This window comes from Gopherus evgoodei, chromosome 1 (assembly GCF_007399415.2).
Source record: "Gopherus evgoodei ecotype Sinaloan lineage chromosome 1, rGopEvg1_v1.p, whole genome shotgun sequence".
NCBI classification, from domain to species: Eukaryota; Metazoa; Chordata; order Testudines; family Testudinidae; genus Gopherus; species Gopherus evgoodei.
Window position 1 is genome coordinate 22,988,030 of NC_044322.1, and position 18,791 is coordinate 23,006,820.

At 38.8% G+C, this 18,791-nt stretch overlaps 1 protein-coding gene across 1 annotated transcript in view; it reads left to right on the forward strand.

Annotated features, from left to right (window-relative positions):
* DEUP1 (deuterosome assembly protein 1) overlaps nt 1–18,791 on the forward strand; it is an 84,303-nt gene that overhangs the window by 16,410 nt on the left and 49,102 nt on the right. Inside the window, 6 exon segments of the mRNA XM_030559318.1 lie at nt 5,568–5,736; nt 6,569–6,664; nt 11,838–11,906; nt 11,908–11,944; nt 11,947–11,975; nt 13,938–14,051. Coding sequence (XP_030415178.1) covers nt 5,617–5,736; nt 6,569–6,664; nt 11,838–11,906; nt 11,908–11,944; nt 11,947–11,975; nt 13,938–14,051 — 465 coding nt within the window. The 5' untranslated portion in view covers nt 5,568–5,616.

The following is an 18,791-nucleotide window of genomic DNA, read 5'->3' on the forward strand; positions in this document are numbered from 1 at the left end:
CTTTCCAAAGCCAGAATCGTTATGGTATATGATGTGAGAAATGGGTTTGGGCACATAAGCCTGGATAAAAAGTCCAACATGCTGACACCTTTGCAACACCATTTAATGCTATAGATGGCTGTGAATGCTGGTGGGCATAAGCCTAGCACCCAACATGTTCTAGATGGGACCCTGGAATGACTGCCTGTGTTAAAATAATTGCAGATGATATCCTCAGTATAGGTGAACAGAGCAACGAAACAGAAGCTGAATAAGACCATGACAGAAAACTCCAGGCTTTTCTGCAGCAATACAAGGACAAGAACATAAAACTCAGCCAGAAAAATGCAACTCAGAGAGCATGAGATGATATTTTGGGACATCTGCTCACAGCAACGGAACTGAAAGCAAATTCTAACAAGATCAAAGCAGTCAGAGGCATGCCTACGCCAGTGAATATAAAAGGGGTTCAGCTCATAGAAATGATACATTTTCTGTCCAGTTTTTCTCCTTCCTGTCTGCAGCAGTGGAACCAATACATCAACTCACAAGGCAGGATGCTGAGTGTGCAGCTCCCAACAGCAAGCATTTAACATACTGAAATAAATTATAACAGATGCTAGAAGAGCCACTGACACTCCAGTACGATGCACTGGAGAAAGGTTTGGGTGTAGCTCTTTTACAGGAGCAGCCGGTCGCTTATGCCCACAGAGCCCTGTCAGAGATTGAACATGGGTATGCCCAAATAGAAAAAGAGTTTGTGGTTGTTGTATTTGAGGTTAAGTGATTCCATCAGCACATTATGATCACTCATTAATAGTGCAGTCAGACCACAAAATTCCTAGAGACAGTTATGGCAAAGTCCATTCTTAGTGCTCCAAAGAGATTGCAGTTCATGTTGATGCACCTCCAGCACTATCAGGTGGAGATCAGATGTTGTTCAGAACAATTACTGGTGTTAGCTGACGCCCTGAGCAGGTCATATATCCCAGCACCAGGGAGTTGGGGGAAGAGGAATCAGGATATTAAATCCATTAACTTGCTGCACTATCTACTAGTTAAGATGATGGAAATCAAAGACATTATGAAAAAAATCCAATTACAGGCAGTCAAGACAGCATACTAGCAGGGTGGCCAGAAGACAAAAGCTAACTACTGGTAGGAGCAGAACCATATTTTCAAATTAAAGATGAGCTGAGTGTGCATATTTGAGGAGGAGAGCTATTGTCCCCACCTCATTGCATTGGGATGTCATAAAAAATATGCCTCACAGCTGGGCATGACAGCTGTCTTAGACAGGCTCAAGCATATGTTTACTGGCCAGGAATGAATACATTTGATAGAAGGGTGTGACACCTGTTTATGTGATAACCACTTGCAGAATGAGACTTACCACATGAGCTGCCCACCTGACCATAAGAGAAAGTGGGAGTAGACTTATTTACCTTCAAGGAAAAACAGTACTTGCTTACAGTGGATTACTATTTGTATTTTTGGGAGGTTGATGCCCTGCCTGATACAAGAAGCAAGTCAGAGATCAGCTATACCCTTTTCATATCCCTGGTTCTGGAATGTCTCTGTCAAGGTTTCTTTCCCCACTCTGAACTTTAGGGTACAGATGTGGGGGACCTGCATGAACACTTTGAAGCTTAATTACTAGCTTAAATCTGGTAACCCTGCCACCAGCCAGAAATTAGTGTCTAGCACACTTTCTGTTCCCCCAAAACCTTCTCTGGGGAACCTTGGGTCTTAAAACAAGGAGAAATTAACCATCCCCCTCCTTTTCCCCCCAGACTTTCCCCTCCCTGGGTTGCCTTGAGAGGCTTCACACTGCTCCAAACTCCTTGGATCTTAAAACAAGGAGGATGTTTATGACAGTCTCTGTCTGCCTTGATCTTTAACTGTCCCACTCTCCATGGTACCAGGCCTTCAAGTTAGGCATTATGGTTCAGATCCTCAAAGATATTTAGGCTCCTAACTGCCTTTGAAATCAATGGAACAGTGGTTCTCAATCTGTTTACTACTGTGGACTGCATATGCAGCTCTCTAATATATATCCTACCTGTATGGCCCTGAGGATGTCACATGGGTTGCAGCTGTGTGCTGATTGGGCCATGGGTTGAGAACAATTGCAATGGAAGCTAGGAGCCTAAATACCTTATCCCAGCCTATGTGTCGCAATTTTCTAGAAAAGTTATTTTATACAGAAAGCTAACTTTCATAGACACAATAATGGCTTCTGGTCAATTAGGAAAGAAAAAATCTAACTAATTTATATCAATCTTTGAATAGAGTCATAGAATTTAAGGGCAGAAAAGACCACAAGATTATTTAGTCTGACCTCCTGACATCTTTCCTAACAAAGCAATATAGTTTATATATGCACCAGAGGAAAAGGATTGGATAGACAAATTACCTGAAAGGAATGGGCCTTGATCTGGAAAAGAAGATGACCATAAACTTCAGTTTGTAGTACAATAAAAGAAAATTTATTTAAGATCCTGTTTCAGTGGTACTTTGCAATGGAAAGAGACATTGAATGGAGGAAATGTTGGAGAAATTGTGATTAAAGAGGAGATTATATTCATGATGGACATTTCTAGTCATTAGAGAGCATTAGGATGTGATTAGTAATGAAATATTAAAAATCGTTGGGGCTTCATGGTAGAAATGGTCTCATTCAAAGAAATGAAGAATTAGTCACTCATGTGCTTCTAGATTCCAGGCTACTGATAGCCTCTCATTGAGAAAAGAAACACAGTTCAAAATTAGAGGAGTGGTCCTAAAAAATAAGGGAGGATGTTGTTATGGAAAAATTAAGTCAGTTACATACCCCAGTAAAATAGAAGACAAACAGATGCTTAGATACTTGATTACTATTTATTCAATACTCAGACAATGTATATTCGCCTGCAAAGAACTACCATGCCTGCCCAATTTTTTTTGAATATTAATGTTTGATAGAGACACCTGGTTTGATAAATAGAGTAGTCAGTCGTTTCATTCACCAGAAACAAGACAGTCTGGTGGTAAGAGGCTCACTTTGTAATATGATAACATCCTGCTAAATAGAGAGATGTTCACTGTTACATCATTGCATAATGTTTCTCTAAACAAAAATATAATCCCAGTGTTGTAATATTAATGTTTTATTCCTAATATGTATATGGCAATTATTGTAAACTTTCTTAAATAAACAGTTATAAAAATGGTAAGAGGTGTAGTCCTCAAATACACATTTGATTTAATGTTTGGATAATAATTGAAAATGTTTAAATAAATTTAAAAAATGAGATAATACCCTGACTTACTTTTAATTGAGAAGGCAACAAATACTGAGTTTCTGATTACATTTCCTCTTACCGCCTTTAATATCCAGTTCAGGAATGTAAATACAGGGCTAGTTAGTCTCTGTTCAAATCTCTCGACAGTAAATAGCCTTCCTGCTTATGAAGAGTCATGACCTGGAAATAACATTGTAAAAATGTCATTCATCAGTGTCAAAGGAGTCCTGTTGAAAAGGATGAATTTCAAACTTAACTTCAAAGGTTTGGAATCATTACTACTTTGTGTTTGAAGATATTGTGCAATTCTGCTTTTAGGAACAGCACAAGTACAATGGAAAAAGGTTTCTTCATCTCCTGAAAAGGACATTTTCTCATGACTGGGCTTTTTTCTTTTTAGTGAAAGTAAAACTGTTGATTTAATAGGAGATGCTTTGTTGCTTGAGCTCTTTTACCAGTCAGACTGGGAAAGTCAATAACTAGCAATCTTGTTAAGTAGACTTAGTTTTAAAACCTTTTGGCCTTCACATTGGTCAAACAACTGGTCACAAAGACCTCTAAAATACTTTTGTTGTATTGGTGACATTCTGGAAGTTATTTCTGTACTAGGACTGCAGGATCTGAATGATTGCTTTAGTTTGATAGTGGGAAGACAATGGATATGTCTACATCAGAGAAGGAGGTGTAATTTCCAGCTGTGATCAAGCTAACACCCTACAAATAGTAGTGTCACTACAGCATTGCAAGTGGCAGGGTCTAGCTGCTTAAGTATATATCTGTTTCAGATGTGATCGTACTCAGATGGCTAGCCAACCTGCTGCTTGCATCACCAGGGCTATACTTCTATTTTTAGCACACTATCTCAATCAGAGCTAGAGCAAGTATGTATATCCAAGCTGGAAATTACACCACCAGCTCCTAGATGCCCAGTGTCTGTCACTTTCTACTGCACTATGTGAAGAGCACAGTCTGTATGCTATTCAGAGATGTTAATCATATCAGTGAAAAATTAACCTGCTTGAAACAAGGTGTTTTTTAAACTTATCTCAGTGTCTGATGTTGTAACAAAAAATATTGCTGTTAATATATCAAGCTTTTCTAATTAAAATGTTTATATTTAAATAGTTAATCTGTTTCTGAAAATATCAGTTCACTTATATGTGATAGAGTTAACTATTTCCCCTTGAATAATTAGAATAACCACCTTTTCTTTTGGGTAGAAATATCTGTACTTGCTATGTGCAAGCTTTCTAAATACTCAGCTAATTTAAGTCTCTCCGTCTAGGATTTTCAGGGTAGGATTTGTTTAAATGCCCAAATTAATGGAAGTGTTCAGTCAAAATATTCCCTTCAACTGGCTTATCAAGCTTGACCACACCAATTTTTCAGTTGCTCTCTTTTGGTAAGACTGGACTCACAATAGCATTACTCTTGTTTTACACTGGAATAAATCCACAGAAATGAAGTTACACCTGTGTAAAACTGGAGTAATGAAGCAGTGAATCAGGTTCATAGTTAAAGAAAAAGACATAACTTTTCCATACGAGAGGGTGAATGGAGAAGAAATCTCATAGGACAGATGCTGGTCTTCCTGTTTATCCTTCACTCTGTAAGGCACCCACATACCAGAGTAATGGGTATGGTCTAAACAATATAGAATAGAGACATAGGGATGGAAGCACTATCTGACAGCCTTTCTTAGGGCTCCAGCAAATAAATGTTGGGAACCATTATATTAGCTATGGGTTGTATGACCAAATCCAGGTCTGGCAGGATGTAGTTTTGCACTCTCCACACTTGGGATTTTGAGAGATGGAACTTGGTGGAAATTACAGTTTACTATTCAGCAAAGCATGTTATTTATATGACCTACTATCAGATCTGCAGGGGAAAATATCAGTTTGACAAAAAATAATGAAATCAAGCTGCTAATTTAACTATATATTATATGGCAGCACTATTGTGTGGCTACTGTTGTTGCATTGATTCTTCCACAGTAGTCCACTGTAATCAGGAAGATTATAAGATATTTATACTTGATAGGAGGTCCAGAATACATGCAGGAACTGCCACGTAAGGGCTTTAAAAAAACACTGTAGCCTCCGACCCTAACTTCAAGCTAAGGTAAGTATCATGAACTGGGATTTGACTACGTTTGAAGTCATCCTTTAGCTTTAAGGCTCCTCCCCTTCTGCTCCCACCCTAAAGATCTGGTATTTCTATGAGAGTAAATAAATTACAGTAATCTGAATAAAAATATTTTTGTCTCTAAATCTATATTTGGAAAATTTGTGTTTTTATTAGAGCTTCTCCATGTGAAGCTGAGCTTCAGAATTAATCTACCAAATTGATCATGGTAAACAACAAGAAACTGGAATGGGAAAGGAGGGTGCAAGCTTTAGAGGCAAGAATGGATGTCCGGGATCAAGAATTAGCAAATGCCCAAAGCAAGTTGGATCTGAAAGGTCAAGAGGTACGTACATGAATACCATCTCCTATAAAGAAAGCATTTAATTCTAGGAGTTAGTTAATAGCATGCTTTATAAATATGCCTGTTCAGTGTATCACATCAGAATACAGAACAAGTTCTAAAAGATCATAATGATCTCTGATATTTTGTATTAAAATGTGGTTCTGCTCTGCAAAAATTACTGTAAAAATGTCATTGAGTGGTTCAATATTTAGTGTGTCTCAATTATGTCCAGTTCAAATATGTCCACTGTTTACAAGTGAAAAGTTGATTTGATGGTTTTTCTAAATGCCAGCCCAGTTAATTCAATCTGGGATTTTAAAGTCAAAATGGATTCTTTCCTTCTCACTAATTATAAAGGTTCTCCAGGCCAAATTAGGCCTTCATTTACACCTTGGCAACTCCATCATTATTACTATTTATATTGCAGTACCACCTAGGATTACTAATCAAAGATCAGATGCCCTTTCTGCTAGACACTGTACAGATGCACAGTCATATCTACTGAGTATACATTCAGAGACAATAGTGCAATCCTAATGTCTCCCAACAATTTGCATTTGTGTAATTCAAGTTTAGTAAAGAAATTTGGACAAAAATCCATCTTGCAAATTATTATGTAAATATGCAATGGACTTTTTGGGTACAAAATCTCAAACTTAAGCAATTTAGTTTGTGGTATCTAATTTTACTTTTTAATAACTTGTTAAAATATGTACAATAAAAATATTTACCTTTGGGGCACCAGTCCTATTTACAATTTTGTCAATGTTAAATATTAACCTTTTAGAAATTGTTTGGAAAAAGTAAATTTGAATGTTTATTCTAAATGTAGGTAGGTATACTTCGACAGAAGTTAGACAGCTTGCAGAAGACTAAATATGAGATGGCTCAGGATTTCGAAGCTCAACTTCAAGCATTGAAGTCTCAAGTAAGGAAAAAAATCAGATTCAGTATTTTACAGTGGTTCAATATTTTCAGGTTGGTTTAGTAGATTTTGAACAGTTTTCTAAACTTCATCACTTTATATTTCCATTTCTTATCATATCAGCTAATAATTCTTTAGAATTATTTAAAGACTTACTTTGTGTTGAGAATTTGGTTTGATAATATGAAGTATTTTGTACTTGTTCAATTTGTGTTATCTACATTTAAAAATTTTATCCTTAACTATTTTCTAAAAAATGTTTCTAATGTATAATTTAATAGATGTGTCTTCAGGGATTTGTGAATGGTAAATTATCAAACTTCTTAAGTTTGGGTGACCATATCCACTTTCATGGGTTCAATTATAATTTCTATAAGGAGAACTCTGAATCTACTTCTCCACATTGGACTTACTGTAACAATGTGATCAAAGGACATGGAAAGAGTCTCTGCCAGATGTAAGACCTGTGTATTATGGATTAAGTACCTTGAAGGGCTAAAATCACTTAATTAGGGTCATGATAATTAGAAGATGATTGCACACAAGGAATCTTGATTTGAGAACTGTCTTTATGTTGATGTTTTAGATTGCTTAAGGTTGTATGTTTTTAAGTTAAGATTATTTGTGTTATGAAGGCTACTGGAAAGCTCTGGAACAGCTTTCAGGTTCATAGTTCCAGCTATGAACAGATTGGTAGTTTTCCATGAGAGAGGAGGTATAAAACCAGAGCGAACTGGAAGGAGGAGGCATCAGGTTGGATTCGTTTTGCTTTTTGATTATTTTGTTTGCTCATTCTGTACTTTTTCTCTGTTTTTCTCTATTTTCCACTCTTAGCTATGATTCTAATGGTTTCAGGTTAACTGAACTTCAGTCCATAGTGTTTCTCAGATTTTAACAATGTAGCCTAGACAGTCCTAGATTTGTCTTTTCTTTCTTATCTGATGGTGTCTTCAATGTTTTTTGCTAATGGGAAAGGGAAGGAAACAAAGGCTAGGGCTATACTTAAAATTTATACCAGCATAGCTATGTCAGTCAGCGGTGTGAAAAAAGCCATACCCTAGTGACATAGCTTTGCTGATAAAACCCCAGTGTAGATGCAACTATGCCAACAGAAGAGTGCTTCTGTTGGCACAGGTAATGTTATTTGGAGAGGTGTTGTTCTGACACCAGCAGAAAAACTCCTGTCAGCGCATGCTTCATCTACACCAGGGGCCTGTGCCTGCATAAGCTCTGTAATGTAAACATAGTTTGTCCAACAACCAGACCTCTTCACCAAATCAGCCTTCCATTAAAGCCTCAGATGGACCTCGGACTTGGCATGGCCAAGTAAAGAACTATAAGTTTGATCTGATGGTGACAACATTCCTCACCCATATACTACCAGACTATAAAATGGAGCATCTGTTCTTTTTTAAACTTTCATTTCCCTTCCTCAGTCTTCTCTTTATCTGTTTGCCTTTATTTGGTTGGAGAAATTGATTTGACAAAGAAACAGCTTTGTAAATAAGCTGAGAATGTTTTGGTTGTCAACTAATTACCACTTTCAGTCATTTAAAAAACAATTATGAAACAAAAGCTGATTCCTCACTTCCACTGACTTCTTCATCACAAACCTCAATGACGGCACTGTCAGCACCACTGACACTGACCTATTCTTTGCCTTCCGACCATTTTGCCTGTTTCCACCAGCTCCGTCATATACATCCTCTATGTCAGTACCGTTAGGACATTCACTAAGGAGAGTTATATCACCTCTTCAATTTGGACTATGATAGACCTGTATTTCCACCACTGTCTTGCGGGTCTCCTTTTCAGTCCCACTCTAGTGATGCCAGAATCAAGGGGCAAGATTGGCATTTTTACAAGGAAGTTCTTGTATTATGCCTATCACCCTCATCGGCAGTTCAAAGAGTGGAATTCCCCTTTGGCTTTATTGTGCATCTTGGACTTCCCCAAGAGTGTCTAGACCACTGTTGGAGTCTCAGTGTAGGAGATGATTGCATTCTCCCTTTCTGGAGACTTCAAGGGAGAATACTCCTACCATTCCTCAATCCCCTCCTTTGCTGAAGCCCACAGAAAAAGATGCAAGAGAAGAACACCTAGGTGTTCCCATCACCATATTTCATCTTCTTCGATGCATAAGGCCATCACCCCACAGTTGACATCACCTCCTCCCCATCCCACCCCCAATAGAGGGCTTTAAAGTGTTTCAGGACCTCATGGCCACATCTCTAGGATTGCAGGAAGAGCTTGTGCAAGACCACCTACACAAGTTTTTTCGATATCTTACAAACACCTACCACAAGAAGGGTTGCCTGTCCCAAAAATGAAGCCTTTCTCGAACCTGTGAAGAACCTCTGGCAGATGCTGGCCTCTGTCATGCCCCTTCTTAAATATGTGGACAGGTGTTATCAGGTTCCTCAGCAGGAATTTGATTATTCTTCACCATCCTGTCCCGGAATCCCTTGTGGTTATGGTAGCCAATGAGTCTTCAAAGCAGTCTCATCCTAGGGCCACTTCAAAGGATAAATTTAAAAGATTGGATTTATACTGCCTTTCTGGCACTATCAATCGGCCTATATCACTGTGCTCCTTCAGATGAGGGTGTTGAATTATCAGGCACTGTTGTTGAAATATACCTTTATTAACTGGTGAGCAGTTTCCAAATTGGGGGACAAAATTGCCTGAAGAATACAAAGAACAGTTCTTGGCCATGATCTCTGAAGAACATCTCACTGCCTGAACATCACTCCAAGTGCCCATCAGTGTGGCCAACACTACCTTGTTGTGTACAATGGATTGTATATGTGCACAATCACGTAGGAGGAAGAAAAGTTATTTACCTGTACAGTAACTGTTGTTCTTCAAGACGTATTGTGCACATTCTTCAACTCTCCATGCCTTCCCCACTATTTCGGATATTAGATAGGCAGTGGTGTGAAGGAACAGAGAGGGAAGCTGCGGGTCAGACTCCTTTTATGCCATCACTCTGAGCATAAGGAGAGGAAATGCTGCCTATTGTGCTCCCTGGTGATAATGCTGGCAAAAGTCTTTGGTTCAAGTGCACTGGGCACACTTATACTTACAGTGAAATATATGTGCACAACACATCTCAAAGAACAATAGTTACTGTACCAGTAAGTAACTATTTTTTTTAGCACTAGTTGTGGGTGGATTTTGGTACAATTAAATAATCCATAAATTACATCAGATCTAAATCCTGCCTACATTATCATATTTCCTGGTTATCGCTGTAGTATCTTGGATCGCTTGCCATCATCTCAAGTTAACGTGATCTACTTTTTTCTCCAAATACTCTCCACTGCCATCATTTTCTGTTTCTGCTAACAACTTCACCATCCTCCACTGTTACTGAGACTCACAATTTGGCGGTCATAGATTTATATATTCAAGGCCAGAGGGGACCATTGTGATTATAAATAAGAAATAATAATAATATTGAATAATTAAGGTAATCTTTCATGACAATTGTGCCCTTAAGCATATTTTCTTTCTTCTGCACATCCAAACCATGAGCAAATCCTATTTGTTCCCTTCATATTTAAAAAAAAATCTGACCATCCTACCCATCTAACAACAGTCAAATTATTTGTCTGCACTCTGAACATCTTCAACACCAACCAGCATAATTTCTTTTTTCTCTGCTCTTGGGTCCCAGCTTGCCAAATTTTCTTTGTTATCCAGCACTCAGACCATTTCAACTTCTCTTTGAATCTCTTCATTGATTTCTTATTGCTCTACATGTATGAATTGCAAACTTCTTGTTCTGGCTTGTAATGCCATACATCACTCTCTCCTGACTTCAGCTGCCACCTGCTTTTGCTTTCTGAGACTTTCGGCCAGCTATGCCAGTCTTGGATGCACCCCTTCTTTACATTCTCCCTCTTCTGCTTCTTTGCCTTCTTTCATGCATCTCTTTGCATGGAACATCCTTCAAATTCTTATTCACTAAGCTACCACTCGCTCTTTCCTCATTCAGATCCCTGCTAAAAGCACAATTCTGTCCTGAAGAAGATGAGTATAAGCCTCCCTATCCCAGATGTATCAGTTATACACATGCCTAAACTAAGTAGCCACATGATCTGATTAGTGTAATCCTTTTCCAACCTCATTTCTTCACCTCCCCTTGTTTGTTTACTACCCTCACTTGTGTGTTAAACCTAACCTAAACTGTGAATTCTTCAGGGTTGAGACTGCGGGCCTAGCATGCTTCTGAGTGCAGAAAAATGTATATCATAATATATAGGGTGTAATCTGAGGCCCTGCTAATTAAGATTAACATTAATTAAGGCTAAAATTCACTGGAATGTAAACAGGGACTGGCAGCTCTACACTTCCAGATTATTTGGAGAAGTGTCCTTGGTAAAAATTGTAAAATATTGGTAAATGTGGTGACTGGCCATTTTAAGTATGGCCCAGTTCCTTCCACCTCAACCCCTCAAGAATCCTCCTGCTACTGCCTGATTCCCTCCCTCTACCCTGTCACCAATTCTTCTGCTGCTTAGCTTACCTTCTTCCATCTTGTACCCAGCACCTGAGTTTGTTCTTGTCCTCCTGTGGCTATCTCCCTGTTCTTTCTATGGCTCCAGAGCCATCCCTTCATTATAGGTATCAGTATGCAGAGTATATTGGTATTATTTGGTTCCTGCTGATCCCAAGGTAATGGAACCACCATATCCCTAATATATCAACAGTTTTAATGTTAAAATTAAGCATTTAAATATCTTAACTGCTAAACGTCTTCAGAATATGTGAATATACACCAGTTAATCCCTTATTCTGATTACTGAAGTACTTTTAAAAATTGTCAACACAAGATGGCACTAAACAAATGTAAAATGTAAATGTAAATGTAAAACAATTTATATAAATACAATAAGAGAATTGATTTTACATGGTTGAAAACAAAAGTGCCATAGAAAATTTCAACAGAAAAAAACAACTGTGAAGTAAATCTGTGTTTAACTGTGTTATATGAAAGCTTAGTCTTGTTCATCTTTAATCATTTAGTTTTAGTAACTGGTGCTTTGTTACCGAGATTCACTAATTAGAATGTTTAAACTTCACTGCATTTACCAATTATGACTTAAATAAAGATTATCTGAGATAGAAGAGTGACACATATCTTAATATTCATATCTCTTTTCATTTTTAGTTTTGCAGACTCACACAAAGCTATGAAAAACTACAGTTACACCAGATAAAACAAGATAGGGTTCACGGTTAAAGAAATATGTGCAGAAAATCTGGAAACTCCATTTGAACGAGCAATTTAAACCAGAATTGGAAGTAAGTATATTTTGCTGTGATAGTAGACCTAGTATATCTTCAAGGATTCATACTTGGTTTACAGTTTCAGACTGTAAATCCCATAAGCATGTACAGTGTTCTGTATACAATATGGAAAGAACTGTGTTTTGACAGTGCTTTCTGTTCTTCAAAGGCATTAATTTTATTAATGCTGTTTTTAGTCCTGTTAATATATCTCAGCCAGCTCATACATTAAATTTGAAAGAAACAGTAACTCTGTCCCTGATCTCTGAGGAACATATTATTCAATAAGGGAATGGTTCAGGAGAATTTTTGCATTCGGGGATGTTCTAGGCTTTTCATTTTATGGTCACTAGTAATTAGTTTAATAGATTTCAAGACTAGAAGAGACCATTTTGATTATCTAGTCTGACTTCTTGCATAACATAGAGCATAGGATTAACTCCTCCCACCTACAGAGGATTGCTCCTGCCTGACAGGGCACATCACGAGCCCTCCAATAGTTGTGTGGCTATCTTTTCCATGTGGAAAAGCCCAGACCATTATAAAATCTGGCAAGCCTGGAGCCCACCAGAGTGGCTAACAGTTGTTACTACTAGAGTAATGCATGGTTTATGCACCCACCTAGGGCTATGTATAGATCTTCCATGACACTGTCAGAACCTGCTAATCTGAGAATGACCTTATCCAGGTTTGAACATGAATACAATGCAACATAGTGCTACCAGTTGGTAAATTATGCAATATGAAAAATGAATGCTTGGAATGTGTTCAGCAGAGTCTAGTTTTAAGAAAATAATGACTGTATTGAAAATCTACTGAAGCTCAGCAATACTTTACTAGTGCCTTGAACCTGCAGTCCTCACTTTGTAGTCGGATGAATATGCCTTGTATCTGATGTGAAGAAATAAAAGTTGTTTATATTTGCTTATAATTCAGAAACAGATAGTAGTAAAAGTATAGTAAAATTATGGATCTATCAGCTTCATAGAGCATAGATCCAGCAAACAGAATCTGACTGTTCAAAATTCATAATTACACTGAGATAGGAAAACTCTGGAACCTACATTTCCATTTGGAAGAATGAAGTTCCTAGTCTGGGTTTTAAATATATTTTAGGGGTGTGGGTTGTGTGTAAATCAAAGCATTGTTACTTTGATTCTTTATGCAAACTGAAAAAGCACAATCTTCAGTAGCTATGGAGTACAACTAATTATTTTATTGGGTATAATCTTCAAAGTCTAGTTATGAATATTTAAATTCTAATACATAACTTTAAACAACTAACTAAAATACACTCAGCTCCATTACAGAAATATGAAAATAATAGAAATTGTTAATCAGGTTTGGGTTTAAATTCTGTGGACTCAGGGCAGGAATTCCTCCTACCCCTTAAAAAACCTCAAAAAAACCTTTACCAGAATGAGCAGCAAAAAAGGGCAAGAGAGGAAATGTTTCCCCATTAGCTGCCCTCCCACATTCTTAAGAAAAAATATAATAATTTCAACACTGAAATTGTTCATCTGAATACCAAGAGCATGACTTACTGCTGCATTATTCTAATTTGTACTGGTGTAACTCCATTGAAATCAAAAGAATTACACTGTATAAAACTGGAGTAACACGGTGGTCAATCAGGCCTCTACGGTCTACAATAACTGAAGATATATGAAACTTTAAAAATGTTTCTAACATTTTACTGTAGTTATTGTGAATATATTCAGCTTGCTCAGAATAACAACTTTTTCAAATGCTGGAATTTTCTCTTGTGGCAAGAAAATGAAAAACTTTTTTTGCATTTTTTGACTTCTTTTCTTTCCACAGATTTGATTGTCCCTCATTATTAATAATAAATATATATTAATTACACAAGTGACTTTTCTTAGAATTATAAAAAAATCTGAGTGTTCATTATTAAGAGTGCACTAGTGCAACTTGGAGAAAAATTATTCAAGGCTTAGTGACCTCGTGCTGCTTTTTTCAGGAATTTGAAGCAAAATCAAGAGAATGGGATCAGAAGGAGACACTATATCAAAACCATCTCATTTCTTTAGATGCCCAACGAAAATTATTGTCTGAGAAGTGTAATTTATTTCAGGTATAGTTCCTACCTTCCTGCTTTAGAAAAATATTAATTGAACCATGAGCTCAGCTTAAGAGCTGTTTTAACTAACACTAAAATGTTTCTAAAACACTTGTTTGCAGTGGTGTTATAGCCGTGTCGATCTCAGGGTATTATAGAGACAAGGTAGGTAAGGTAATATCTTTTGTTGGACTAATTTCTGTTAGTCAAAAAGGTCCTACATATGCCTATCACAACATGCAGTATATCTCATCCAGTGCACTAAGAGCCCTAATAACAATTATGTGGGTGAAATGAGACTATGTTCTCAAATTAACTCACACAGAAAAATGATAAAATACTAAAGCACCATATTGCCCCTGGGAGAACACTTTCAGAAACAGTCACTCCATATCTGACCTCTCAGTCCTCATCCTCAAAGGAATCCTCATCACTTTAAAAGATGAGCCTGGGAGTTTAAATTTATAACTTTGGTAGACACTAAAAATCATGGATTCAATAAAGATACTGGATATATGGCTCATTACAACAATCTATAACCCACTAACCTCCTTTGTTCAATGACTGCAGAGATCTTAACTGCCCACTTCACATTGAATGGTCTCTTACATGTTAACTCTTTATGCGAAACAATCTATTCCACCTTGTATTTAGCTGTGACCCTCTGAGTAATTTTCCCAGACCTAAAGAAGGGTTCTGTGTAAGCTCAAAAGCTTGTCTCTATCACCAGCAGAGGTTGGTCCAATAAAAGATATTACCTCACTCATCTTGTCTTTCTAAAACACTGCTAAATTTACTGTGACTCTAAAGAATTCCTATGCACAAATTTTTGTAAATACAAGAGAATCCTCTCTGAAACAACTAATACTTTATACTTGGAGTAGTTTTTATTTAAGTTTTTCTTGTATATTGTGAATACATACCAAGTGAGTATTACAAATATTTGGAATAGATAAATATGGAAAAATAACGTATACTCAGTTTTGCTTTAAAAAAGCATGATGCATATGGGGTCTTGCTCAGGTTCTTGTCTAGGTGGCATCTCTTCTATGCTATTTATTAATATACAGTTCATTAGGATGATCTGTACTGCAAGAAAACTTGCAAAGTAAGTAGTGCAAACTATTAGTGTTCATTCAATAACTGTCTAAATTGATCCCCATTCATGAGAACAGTGCGGCCCCAGAATTCAAGGTAAAAAATCTTCTAGAAAGTAATGTTTGATGTGTCCACTCATCCTTCTCTCCTTGCGCTGATTTCTGGGATTATAACAGTTGAAGTGGCTTGAATCACTTTCCACTCCTCTTGACCACCAAAGGTTCAGCAAGTTGTCCTCTGTGCTCTCCTCATTGGCTTTGGGGGTTACTGTTTTGTTTATATAGTTACTTGGTCAGTCATTTTTAATTTTTAATCTACTTTAATCCTAGCACAAAGGGTAGATTTTTTTGGAGTCTTGATAGATTATACAACTATAAAAGCCTTCTTGCCTAAAGAAGGTTCCATGCCATCCAGGAGATAGGCTCCAGGCTATCAGTCTTGCGGAGAAGCCTGGCTGGGGCCAAGATCTGGGGTGGACTGTTCCCTGTCAGGGCCTCCCTGAGAGAAGGGAATAGTTTATATTTCTTTGCATTTATTTTGAACTTTGGGTACCCTGGGAGGGGTGGAACTGCTGTGTGACCTAACTGGAGGGCTAAATCACCTGGAAGTTATTGGTAGCTGGATAGATCAGCTGAAGGCCGTGTGAGAAACAGAGGCTTAATCACTGCTGCACCAGTCCATCCCATAAGAAGGCATGCTGGCATTGAATATGGCCACAGGCAGATAGGTGTCTGAATACTTTTGTTGAGCTAGCACTTCGTGTAATATGAGGCTAAAACCTTGGGTCAGTTTACCTCATCTTAGACGGGTGTTGAGCCATCAAAAGGTATCAGAACACACAAAATAGGACGTAAGACAATCTATAGCATGCCTTTTCATTGCCTCCATCAATTAAATATGCTACTTGTAGCTCTGTACACTTTTTATGCAGCATTACTCTTTCAAGTGAGCTTTAGACCTGATGCCCAATTGAAGGAGCAGTCCTGCAATAATTTTTCAGCTAATTCAAGTCCATCTTCTGGATAATTACTGCTGCTTACGTATCAGAGGGGTAGCCATGTTAGTCTGGATCTGTAAAAGCAGCAAAGAGTCTTGTGGCACCTTATAGACTAACAGAGGTTTTGGAGCATGAGCTTTCGTGGGTGAATACCCACTTCGTCGGATGCATGTAGTGGAAATTTCCAGGGGCAGGTATATATAAGCAAGCAAGAAGCAGGCTAGAGATAACGAGGTTAGTTCAATCAGGGAGGATGAGGCCCTCTTCTAGCAGCTGAGGTGTGAAAACCAAGAGAGGAGAAACTGGTTTTGTAGTTGGCAGTCTTTGTTAAATCCATCCGACAAAGTAGGTATTCATCCACGAAAGCTCATGCTCCAAAATGTCTGTTAGTCTATAAGGTGCCACAAGACCCTTTGCTGCTTTTACAGATCCAGACTAACACGGCTCTCCCTCTGATACTTGACACCATGCAAGGCACTACATTTAGCCGTATGGAGTGGAAATCCATCAACCTCATGAAGAAACTTGCACAAATAGAGACAGATATCATCTTCTTTTCCAAATGCAAACGGATGGACATCATACCGGATGGACTAAAGGTAAAAAATCCACTGCTATCTACATACTACACAGACCACAGTGAGAGACTATGCCATACTCTATCAAAGAAACTGAGGAACCACCTGATCAGCATCCTATACAGCAAACAGGAAAACATCAAAAAAGAGCTCTCCAACCTGGACACTCTCATAAATAACCAAACTACCATACAAACGGACTTCACTAAAATAAGACAGGAGATCTACATTACTCACTTCACCTCTCTACAAAGGAAAAAGGACTGTAAGCTGTCTAAACTCCTACCTGCTACATGGGGCCACAACCATGGTACCCCTAACCCACCCAGCAATATCGTCAATCTATCCAACCACACACTCAGCCCAGAAGAAAAGTCTGTCCTATCTCGGAGACTCTCTTTCTGCCCTGCCACCCCCACTAACATGATACAGTTCTGCGGCGATCTGGAAGCCTACTTTCACCGTCTCCAACTCAAAGAATACTTTCAGGATAACACTGAACAGCCCACTGATACACAGTTACCCTCCCACCAACAGCACAAGAAGAAGAACTCCACATGGACTCCTCCTGAGGATCGAAATGACAGTCTGGACCTATACATAGAATGCTTCCGCAGACGTGCACAGGCAGAAATTATGGAAAAACAACATAGCTTGCCTCATAACCTAAGTCGTGCAGAACGCAATGCCATCCACAGCCTCAGAAACCACCCTGACATTATAATCAAAGAGGCTGATAAAGGAATTGCTGTTGTCATCATGAACAGGTCTGACTACCAAAAGGAGGCCACCAGACAACTCTCCAATACCAGATTCTACAGGCCACTTCCCTCAGATCCCACTGAGGAATACACTAAGAAACTGCACCATCTACTCAGGACATTCCCTACACTAACACCAGAACAAATCAACATACCCTTAGAGCCCCGACCAAGTTATTCTTTCTATTACCCAAGATCCACAACCTGGAAATCCTGGATGCCCTATCATCTCGGGCATTGGCACTCTCACTGAAGGACTGTCTGGATATGTGGACTCTCTACTCAGACCCTATGCCGCCAGCACTCCCAGCTATCTCTGTGATACCACTGATTTCCTGAGGAAACTACAATGCATTGGTTACCTCCTAGAAAACACCATCCTAGCCACCATGGATGTAGAGGCTCTCTACACAAACATCCCACACACTGATGGAATACAAGCTGTCAGGAACAGTATCCCTGATGATGCCACGGCACAACTGGTTGCTGAGCTCTGTGCCTTTATCCTCACACACAACTATTTCAAATTTGATGACAATATATATCTCCAGATCAGTGGCACCGCTATGGGCACCCGCATGGCCCCACAATATGCCAGCATTTTTATGGCTGACCTGGAACAAGGCTTCCTAAGCTCTCGTCCACTCACGCCCCTTCTCTACCTATGCTACATTGATGACATCTTCATCATCTGGGCCCATGGGAAGGAGACTCTGGAAAAATTCCACCATTATTTCAACAGCTTCCACCCCACCATCAACCTCAGCCTGGACCAATCTACATGGGAGGTCCACTTCCTAGACACCACGGTGCAAATAAGTGATGGTCACATTAACACCACCCTATATCGAAAACCTACCGACCTCTATGCCTACCTTCATGCCTCCAGCTTCCATCCCGGGCACACCACACGATCCATAGTCTACAGCCAAACACTGAGGTACAACCGTATCTGCTCTAACCCCTCAGACAGAGACCAACACCTACAAAATCTCCATCAAGCATTCTCAAAACTACAATACCCACACGAGGAAATAAGGAAACAGATCAACAGAGCCAGACGTGTGCCCAGAAGCCTCCTACTGCAAGACAAACCCAAGAAAGAAACCATCAGGTCTCCACTGGCCATCACATACAGTCCCCAGCTAAAACCCCTCCAACGCATCATCAGGGATCTACAACCCATTCTGGACAATGATCCCACACTTTCACAGGCCTTGGGTGGCAGGCCAGTCCTCGCCCACGGACAATCTGACAACCTGAAGCATATTCTCACCAGTAACTGCACACTGCACCATAGTAACTCTAGCTCAGAAACCAA